This window comes from Rhincodon typus, chromosome 21, assembly GCF_021869965.1.
Source record: "Rhincodon typus isolate 14 chromosome 21, sRhiTyp1.1, whole genome shotgun sequence".
Lineage (NCBI taxonomy): Eukaryota > Metazoa > Chordata > Chondrichthyes > Orectolobiformes > Rhincodontidae > Rhincodon > Rhincodon typus.
Window position 1 is genome coordinate 18082872 of NC_063352.1, and position 10515 is coordinate 18093386.

At 39.6% G+C, this 10515-nt stretch overlaps 1 protein-coding gene across 1 annotated transcript in view; it reads right to left on the reverse strand.

The window, feature by feature from the left end:
- Positions 1 to 10515, reverse strand: part of LOC109911874 (transformation/transcription domain-associated protein) — a 206307-nt gene that overhangs the window by 60223 nt on the left and 135569 nt on the right. The window contains exons 35-39 of the mRNA XM_048609696.1: positions 10190 to 10327; positions 8973 to 9085; positions 7335 to 7470; positions 3416 to 3607; positions 1167 to 1362 (exon numbers count right to left, since the gene is read on the reverse strand). Of these exons, the coding sequence (XP_048465653.1) occupies positions 1167 to 1362; positions 3416 to 3607; positions 7335 to 7470; positions 8973 to 9085; positions 10190 to 10327 (775 nt within the window). The remainder of the gene's footprint in view (positions 1 to 1166; positions 1363 to 3415; positions 3608 to 7334; positions 7471 to 8972; positions 9086 to 10189; positions 10328 to 10515) is intronic.

A 10515-nucleotide genomic window follows, 5' to 3' on the forward strand; every position in this document is an offset into this window, starting at 1 on the left:
TGTGTTCATCCAGCTCTACACCTTGTTATCTCAAGATTCTCTAGCATCTGCAGCTCCTACTATCTCTGAAGCAATTTATTACAATTATCTTAATAACTAGATTATTCCTTTAAGTAATTTTCGTATAAAGTTAATGTCTCAAATCCAGGACTTAAATCTTTAAATCAACAGCATAACTATTTTAATCTTTGTAATGTATACTACATATAATAATTAAGTCATTTTTGTCCTAACGATTGAATTATTGATTTAAGTTGGCCCACCGTAACATCGGATTTACGCACAACTCTCAAATTTGCCTAGCCCCTCAGCAGTGCAATGCTTGAGAACAGCAATAGCTTCACCATCATTAACCCGTATTTTGCTCTGCTAATGTTTCAGGTCAGTGAGATGCAGATGGGTTTGGAGAGGGAATTCCAGAGCATGGGATCACAACTCCAATAGCTAACTAAAATGCATAACAACACATTTATTTTAATCTTACCAAAAACAAAAACTAGAACGTTTTTCTCTTGGAAAATAAGAGCTGATTCTTGGATGTGTTTTAAACATGATCGATGCATACATGTTTAGGACAATAGACCTGTTGGATTTAATTGCCCAGTTCTGTGGTGTACATAGTATATAATACATGAATTAACCTATCAATCTCATATTGGCTGAATGTAGGAACAGGAAGCAGTTAATCCACTTCTTGAGCCTGTTCTACCACCCAATTAGATCATGATTCCATTTGTACCTTAGTACCCTCACTCCCAAAAACTCCATCTATTCCAGTCTGGAAATTCTCAACTGACACACCAAAACAGCATTTTAGGGGATTACAGTCCTAGGTTCCATGACACTTTCACAGAAAATGCTTACTTGTATCACCACTGATCAATCTAGATCTAATTTTAAGGTTAACCTCTCTCATTCTAGATTCCCAGCACCAGTCAATCTGTTTATCCTATTAATTCCATTAGCCACCTCTAACACATACATAACTTATTCTTACATTGAAATCTAACTGTATCCATTACATTCACTGAAAAGTTGCTGAAACCCACACAGATACAGTATCTTAGAACTCAGAAATAAACAAATCTCATCACAATGCACTGTTAACATACATTAGCAACATACCCACAGGTAAAATGCATGCTGGCAGGTACATCAGGCCATACCTTGATAATGATGTTGTCTCCACATGAAGATGCTGCTCCAGTGAGAAAGGTCATCGGACACAATGGGCAAACGATTCCGCCAAGTCTTCACCACAGTCTTCATGTCATGTAAACTTGTATTTCTCCCCAAATTGGCAGGCTGCAAACCAGCATTTATTTGAGCAGCTTCCTGCAGTTCAATAATTTGCTGAGCTGCCTACAATTTGAACAAAATTACATTAAGTTGCAATAAAAGGATGCAGTCTATCCTAATGTCAACCGTAAATATAGATGTACGAAGTACAGTGACAGAATTTACATCAAGCCTGAAGTGTTGTAAACAATCCAATTCAAAGGCATGCACAATAAATGGTAAAGGTTACCACCATCACTGATCATGCTGATATGTTAACAGCATGTACACAGCATGTGGTGACATTTGGCATCTACAAAACATTACACTGAAACCTGTCAATGATAAAACACTGGAGCTGCTGGAGACTTCTGCTTTAATCCTTTCGAAACTACAATAACAAATGGAAATTATAACAAATACAACTATAACAATTGCTAGCAACTTCCTGATGCAGTCCTTGTAATATAGCATTTGATGGCTAAATCCCCTATAAATTGCACGCAAGGAATTGTCTATTTATTTAATCAAGTCAATTATATTCTAACAGTATTGGTTCATTTATTTATATTCAAGGTAAATGTTACATGACAATATTCAATCTGAAACGTCTGCAGAACAAACCAGCTCGGCGAGCCAACCAACCACAATATTCAATCTAAATCCAATAACTTTCAATGTCTGTCCTGAATTAAGATGAAAACAGAAGTTGCTGGAAAAGCTCAGCAGGTCTGGCAGCATCTGTGAAGAAACATCAGAGTTAACATTTTGGGTCCAGTGACCCTCCCTCAGAACTGAATTAAGATGATCCTGGAATTTGGTGCTCATCACTGACACAAGTCAGGGCAAACAAAGCTACAGTTTTGCTCCCCATATTTATGAAAGGATATGCTGGCGCTGGGGGCTGTTCAAGAGAGATTCACTCACCCAATTCCAGGGATGAATGAGTTGACATATCAAGAACAACTAAACAATTTAGGCCTTTATTCATTAGTGTTTAAAAGCATGAGGAGTGATCTTATTGAAGTGCTCAAGATTCTGAGGGGGCTTGGCACGTTAGATTTTGAGAAGATGTTTCCAATATTGAGGGAGTCTTCAACTAGGGGACATAGTTACAAAATAAAGGGGCACGCATTTAAAACAAATGCAAAGGAGTTTCTTCATGGAGATTAGATCACTTAAAGTAATTAAGCATTGAAGTTTAAAATGAAGGTAAATAGATTTTTGGAATATCAGGAAGTTATTGACTATACTGAGCTGGAATGAAAGAGGAATGGAGGCCGGGGGCACATTAACCATGATCTTGCTGAATGGCTGCACAGGTTTGAGGGGGTCAAATGGCCTGTCCAGGCTCCTGTTCTTATCATAGAATTCCTGCAGTGTGAAAGCAGGCCATTCGGCCCATCGAGTCCATGCTGACCTTCCAAAGAGCATCCAACCAGACCCACCCCCCTACCCTATCCCTGTAACCCTGCATTACCCATGGCTAATCCACCCAGTTTGTACATCCCTGGACACTATGGACAGTTAAGGATGGCCAATCCACCTAACCTGCACATCTTTGGACTGTGGGAGGAAATCAGGGCATTCAGAGGAAACCCATGCTGGCACAGGGAGAACAGGCATACTCCACACAGACAGTTGCCCAAGGATGCAATCAAACCCAAGTCCCTGGCACTTAGGTAGCAGTGCTAACCTCTGTTCTTCCTATTTCCATATTGAGACATGCACTACATACCCATTACTCAATTTTGAGGCATGAAAATCCACCACTTTAAAAAGAGAGGGTCTTTTTTTCTTTAACATAGCTGAGCATTTACAATACAGTCACAGATAGGTAAGCAAGTAAAGCGAGTATTAAACAGTCAAGTTTCAGAGTGGTAAATTGTGTTGTATTACATCTTTAAACAATCACAATGTTATACAGTGCTTCAATTGATCAGAACAGTTGATGCTTTCTAATTTTAAGACTCTATGAAACAAGGTACATTAACATATTGTAATTTCTTTCTAATGAAGCTGACATTAAGTCCAGTTTTGAAAAAGAACACAAATTCCTACATGTACGCAGAGATTTACAAGTTTATCATATTACTATAAACTCCTAAACCCAGTGACGTCAGCATGGCACACTCACTTGAAGCAATGGCGTATGAACATGAGACACAATGTGGGGGAGTCTACGCCATTCTCGGATTGCGAGACTGCTGGCCATCTCTACCAGACGTTCGATAAAGTTGAGCTGCTGTTCCTCAGGGTGGCAAATAGCCAAATAGCCTCGGTACATGTTAACCTTCCATGCCATCTCCTTTGGGCAACTCAGCTCCACCTAAAATATTTAAAAGGATCACTGAGTTTACTACAACATTTCCTCCTTATAATGATGGTCAATGCAGATATAAAACTTTAAAGAGCATATGGCACGTTCAGAACATAGACGCTAACGTAAAGAGAAAACTTACTTAGGAGAGAAGAGATTTGAACAACATTCTGCACTATGTTTTCATGGAAAATTAGAGCCCTTCAACTCGCATTTGTGTGACTCTACAAGCCTCCAGACTCAGCAGTAATAATTACTTTTTAAAAACTTATTTTGAAGGTCCTTCGTCAAAAATGGTAACTGACAAGGCGACTAAATTCTGTACACTCTCAAAGCCCATCAAAAGGAGGGGGAATATAGTTGAATAAATACGGAGATATTATTTCCATCCACAGGAGGGTTAAATAAACAGAGGCTTCAAATTTCAGATAGTTGTCAAAAAGGGAGGAGAATACTTCTTTGGGCAGTTAAGAGCTGGAATGTACTTCTTGAAAGGATCTGTGTCAATTAAAAAGGAACTTTCAGAAGTGAATTTGAAATGTACTTCAAAGGGAATAAAAGAGGGACTAAACAAACAGTTCTATCAAAGAGCTAGCACTAATATGATGGGCCAAAAAGCCTCCTCCTACACAGTATGATTCCATAATGATGGATTTATGTGACAGTAAAGCAAGGTTATCAGTCTTGCAGGATCTTCGTTGATCTTTAAATGTGTCATGCTTCACAGAACAAACACCAATGACGAGTGGATAAGAGAGAGAGAAAACTAAAATTGCACAGACAAGGCTTCCTGAGAGATGGCAACTGAATGATTCTCCATGACTCAAAAATGTTGCTCTCCAGTATGAAGGTTATCTTTCACCCTTAAAAATATTTTGATTCTGACAAAATATCACAATATTTGACTGAGCAAAAGGGAAAAGGAATGCCTATGCAAATGGCTAATATACAACGGTCAGTCCTACAAGACAACTCTTTTTATGCTCTTTCTCCATGTAGATTACTGAAACATAACAGATTAAAATCAGACACTACTGGGGTTAAGGCACTGTTACACATGAGAGATTTTTAAATTACATAACTGGAGAGGTTGAAGCTTATGGGAGCAAAGATACATGAAGGACTAAATTTAGAATCCACAGGAGGATGCTACAACATTCTCAGGAGCATTAGACTTCTGGGCTCCAGGCACAAGATACATAAAATAAGCCATGACAAATGGGCACACATGTATATACAGATGCAATACCTTGAAAGCAAAATAATTCCTCAGAAATATTTTAGTACAGCAGTTTTCAAAGATCCCAGTACTCTCGAAACTGAAATCTATTGCAGCTCCTAATGTGTTGAGCTACCTCAACACAATAACATTCAAAGACAGTTGAGTTATGCTGGTGTAATAAAATGCACTGGTTACACTGCATTTGGAATAACATATTCACTTCTAGACACTGCACCTCAGGAAGGATATGACCTTGGAGCAGATGCAATGGAGATTTATTAGAATGATACAGGGGCTAAAAGGTGAAAATTATGTGGACAGATTTGAATACAAACCTAGCAATTTCATTGAGTATGGAACATTAAAGGTGATCTAACTACAGCATTTGACATGATCAAAGGATCTGATAGGGTAAATGCAAAAAATTTCCACCATAAGGGAGTCCATACTCAGTGAACGAAACTTCAAAGTTCGAGCTAGGCTGTTCAGGAGCATGTCAGAAAACCTTTGTTCAGAGAGGGGTGGGCAAATCTGGTTGAAGTCACTGCAGAAAAATATTGTATAAGGTATAACACTTATATTCTACCCGATCCCATATACATTCCAACTGAATGCTCAGTTAAAATTGCCCCCAACATATTTTGAAAGATAGAGGGGGCAAATACACAGGAACATAGTATGGAATCTCACAAGACATTAAGGATTAGACTTCAGTCTTTTGATTAGGCTGAGCTAGGTTAACAGAACATATAAAGAATACAGACGATCCATAGATATGCAAGATAACTGTTCTAGCATGTCTTTGCAAAAAAACTAAATGAAAGAAGTTTTTGCTGCTGTGGTACAAGTTCTCCTTTGAACCACATACCATTTAGCTCCAAAGAGTCTTTAGATGAATGTTGCTGGGAACAATAAGGTGCCCTGAACACTTTCCAAAAAGGAACTAACTGCTGTCTCCTTAAATAACAGAACATTCAAACATTTTCAAAATGATTTTAGCAAAATGCAAAGTCATTACGCGTCAATTCTCATCAGTTGTAATAAAACATGCCAGCTGTCATGGGCTACAGCTGATGAAATATAACCTCCCAAGAACTAATGGATGCGATGCCAAAAAGGCTGAATAAACAACAGGTGCTGAAAGTTTCTTGTGCAAAAACTCTCGCCTTTGTTCTGAACTTTCAATCATATAAATTAACAGAGGAAAATATATATTTACTGAAGTGTGTGTGTCCACTGTTAATAATATTGTGGACTGTGCAGGTTATCATCTCATTAATAACAATAGTACACTCTGTGTCACATGTTCTTTGTTAATCACCGATACACAAGGGAAACAGCAATAAATGCTGGGCTCCATCAACAATGCCCACATCCCATGAATACATTAATAAAAAATATCAGATGCTCCTCCACTTCAAAAGTCCTAAAATGTGTTTTCTTCCAGAAACTGTGCTTTATTTCTCAGATACTGGCACCATCATAAAAGACAAATTAGTAACAAGCAGATGTTCATGCAATTATTCAACAGCTGATCCATAAACACAATAAAGCAAAATTAAATGCAATCAATTGTCAGATGAGGAACAGGGAATCTGGGAACATTATGCTCCTTTAGGACAGAAGATTTCCACGTTTGAGGGGAGAAAAACAACCTGAGAGCACAACACTGACTATTCAGCAGTTCAGAAAGAAATACTGAGGATTGAATATCTGTATTCAATTATAGAAATAGAAGGAAATAGGCTCGATGCCGCAATTGATATCTGGGCCAACTGAAAACAAGCCATTGACAGTGTGCAGTTAGCACAAAGTCAGAGACTTTCTCTGCATGGGTCAGAAGGTCACACCAGTCACCCTACAGGCATTCTGTCAAGAAATCTTTTTTAAACTCAGCTGGGTGGCCAGCTGGTGCAAAAATCTCTCTGCCAAGAATGAGGGTCTTGACATGAAGTAGAAAATTGCACACACAAACCACTCTTCTCTACTAGCCCAAACAGAAGACAGAGACACTGAAGGAATATCCACCTCTTAAGTCTATGAAGTTATGTCGAGATCGGCAGAAGCATTTGGCCTCTTAGCACTGGCAACAAGCAACCTCACCCTTTCAGCCAGGGAGGTTTCCCAAAAATTGCAAATAGAAAGTATTGGATATTCAGACTTAGGGACAAGGGACTCAGAGTACCAGCAAACAATGGATGCAGAATTCGAGTGTTCATATAAAATAACCATTAAATAATTTCTTACCGTAACATCCAAAGAATTATTTAATCCAAACAAAGTTGCATTTAATACCATCAGCCAATCTAAGACTACATAAAAGAAGCACTTGACCTGCCCACACTGCTACTGTGAAGTTACCCACTAAGGTATAATCACTGAAAGCAAAGTACAGCCGCTTTACGATAGATATTTTGGAAGTAAATTATGGTAATTGAAGGAAAAGCAAAAAGGATTGGAAATATAAATTATTACAGAACATAAACTGGTGTATCCACTTCAAAAATTGCTTACCTGTACCAGTGCTTCCTTCATAGCAGCCCAGTTAGAAACTCTCCATGCACATTCCAATACCAGGTAAGGATTAACATGGCCTTTAGACTGACCATACTCAGTCAGCGCCTCCCACTGGTTCAGTTCCTTTGAGCAGCTGTTGATTATGAAACAAAATAACAGCAACATGTAGATTAGGCTCATGAGAAAGCAGCATCCTTGATTGGCTTCATAAACATGAACCCATTTAACATCTTTTCCATTATGGGCTGTGTATCAGGGAGGCGATGTCCTAGTGGTATTATTGCTGGACCGTTAATCCAGAGACCCAGATAACATTCTGGGGGCCCGGGTTCAAAGCTTGCACTGGCTGATGGTGGAATTTAAATTCAATAAAATATCTGGAATTAAGAATCTAATGATGACCATGAATTCTTTGTCGATTGTTAGGAAAAACCCATATGATTCACTAATGTCCTTTACAGAAGGAATTTGCCACCCTTGCCTGGTCTGGCCTACATGTGACTCCAGACCCACAGCAATGTAGGGACTGACTTTGAACTGCCCTCTGGGCAATTAGGATGGGCAATAAATGCTGCCTTGCCTATGATGCCCTCATCCTGTTAATGAATAAAAGAAAAAAAATTTCTGAACTATGGATGAAAACGTTGGTGTATATATCCTGCAATGCCAGTGAGGAATTTGGTTTCCGAAAGTGTTGGGAGAACCTCACATTTAAAGAACCTTAAAGCATACTAAGAGGACATTTGGTCTGTCATTCATACGATGGCTCTTCGAATGAGCAACTGAGTTAGTCCACAAACCTAAGTGCCAGAGATCTGAAATAAAAGCAGAAATTGCTGGAGAAACTGAGCTGGTCTGGCAGTATCTTTGGAAAGAAAGCAGAGCCAATGTTTCAGGTCACAGATCACAGAAGATCATAGAATCCCTAAAGTGTGGAAACAGGCCCTGCAGCCCAACGAGTCCGCACCGAACCTCAGAGCATCCCACTCAGACCCATAATCCACCTGACCTACACATTCCTGAACACTACAGGAAATTTAGCATTACCAATCCACTTAACCTGCACACCTTTGGACTGTGGGAGGAAACCGAAGCACCCGGAGGAAACCCACCAGACACAGGGAGAATGTGCAAACTCCACCTGCAAACCCAGGTCCCTGGTAGCAATGCTAACCACTGAGCCACTGTGCTGACCCAAAAAAGCATTTCATTTAGCAGTCCAGTGACCTTTCATCAGAACAAGCAGTAGCTGGTAATTCACAAACCTGCCTGGTCTCCACAATTACAATTGCAAAATTACAATCCCAGCTTCTCAAACCTCTCCACATAAATGAATCATCTCATCTCTAGTATCATTCTAGTAAACCCACTCTACAGGTGCTAAACCTTGCTAAAGGTAGCATGTCAAGAATTGGACATGGTTCTCCAGCTAAATGCAAGCAGGGATGTGGGAAAGATTAAGTGTAACATCATGCTGCATGACCAAAAATCACCACTGTAACAAGTATCCAAACAGAGCAACTCTGAGCCAAGGGAGGAAGTGAGAGATGAGGTTTTGGTTATGAGAACTCAAACTGCATTAGCCAGTGTTGCTGCTTAAAACCTTCATGCCAGCTAGGAAGGTAATATACTTACCGATTCCAGTGGTCCTCCCACAGCTGATACTCTGGAAATATGGCAGGTGATGCATTATTTCTTTCATTCTCTTTTCTGGCTTTATCCATTGCCTTCTCATAGGTTTCTTGTGCCTTCACAAAAATATAGACTCGATTACTCTAGAACCATGGTTGCAAACCAATATTAAAAAAATCTAAAATACAGCAAAACAATAGGTATGGTATTGTTTAATTTGCAAGCTGCTTTTCTCCACAAAAGGTATTCCCAAGAATTTCACAGCATAGATTCAGGCCAATCACTCATGCTAGTATTTAAGTCCAGATGAGGTCTTTGCCTCCAACTTCACCTCATCCTATCAGGGCATCTTTCTATTCTTTCATCCCCCACCTGTCTACACAGCAGGGAGCCAATTAGCTCAGTTGGCTAGAGGGCTGGTTTGTGACGCAGGATGACGCCAACAGTGTGCATTGAATTCCCGCACTGGCTGAAGGTACCATGAAGGATTCTCGTTTTCAACTTCTCCCAGCACCTGAGGTGTGGTGACCCTCAGGTTAAACCACCACCAGTCCTCTCTCTCTGATGAGAGAGTAACCCTATGGTGACTTTATCTCTTTGCTCACTTACCCAGCTTCCTCTATTTTCAAGTTAAAAATGTACAGAAAATCAAATGTGCTGAAGACCACGTGCACACATTTGTAAAGATCGAATGAATATACACACATTTTCTCTCGTCAGGGAGAGGCTTTCTCTTGCACTTTGCTGCTGCTAGAATGGTCTCCACAATATCAGAGATCTGATTTTATTTTAAAAAATGCAATTTCCCTCCCATGACCATAGATAATCAACATTTGTCATCTTCCTGAATGGCCACATATGACATACGAATTGGGTGGATCCATGAAGGAAAAAACTCTGCACCTCACATTCAAAATTACCAGTCACCTACTTACAGATGGCATACCTATCATGGCGTTGCCAGGGAAAACTACGGATTATCCATTGGCAACAAAAAATGTGTTCCAGGCTGCTATCTTCCATGATTAGTATTTCTTTACCATGACCACTCCCCTAAAGTTACTATGAGAAAATTACAACCTAAATTGGAATACCTGAACAAGTCATTAGTATGCATTAGGTAGAGTTTATAAAGCATTAACTGTGAAATGAAAGCAGATATCTCAACTGTTTGACATAGTATGAATCCCAAGACCCTCAAAAGTGTCTAAAAGACATACTTGCTCAAAGAAACCATGTTGCTCATACGCTATTGCTGTAGCAGTCTCAGGAAACTTGCATCGTTTTTGCCAAAGGCCAGCCCACATATCCTCCTCTTGCAATAGTGAGTACAATTCAGCCAGTGAATCTAAAATTTCCTGTGAACATAATTAAACCAGTACTGTGTAATTATAACTGTATCAGAGATAGTCGGAACTGCAGATGCTGGAGAATCCGAGATAACAAGGTGTAGAGCTGGATGAACACAGCAGGCCAAGCAGCATCAGAGGAGCAGGAAGGCTCCTTCCTGCTCCTATGATGCTGCTTGGCCTGCTGTGTTCATCCA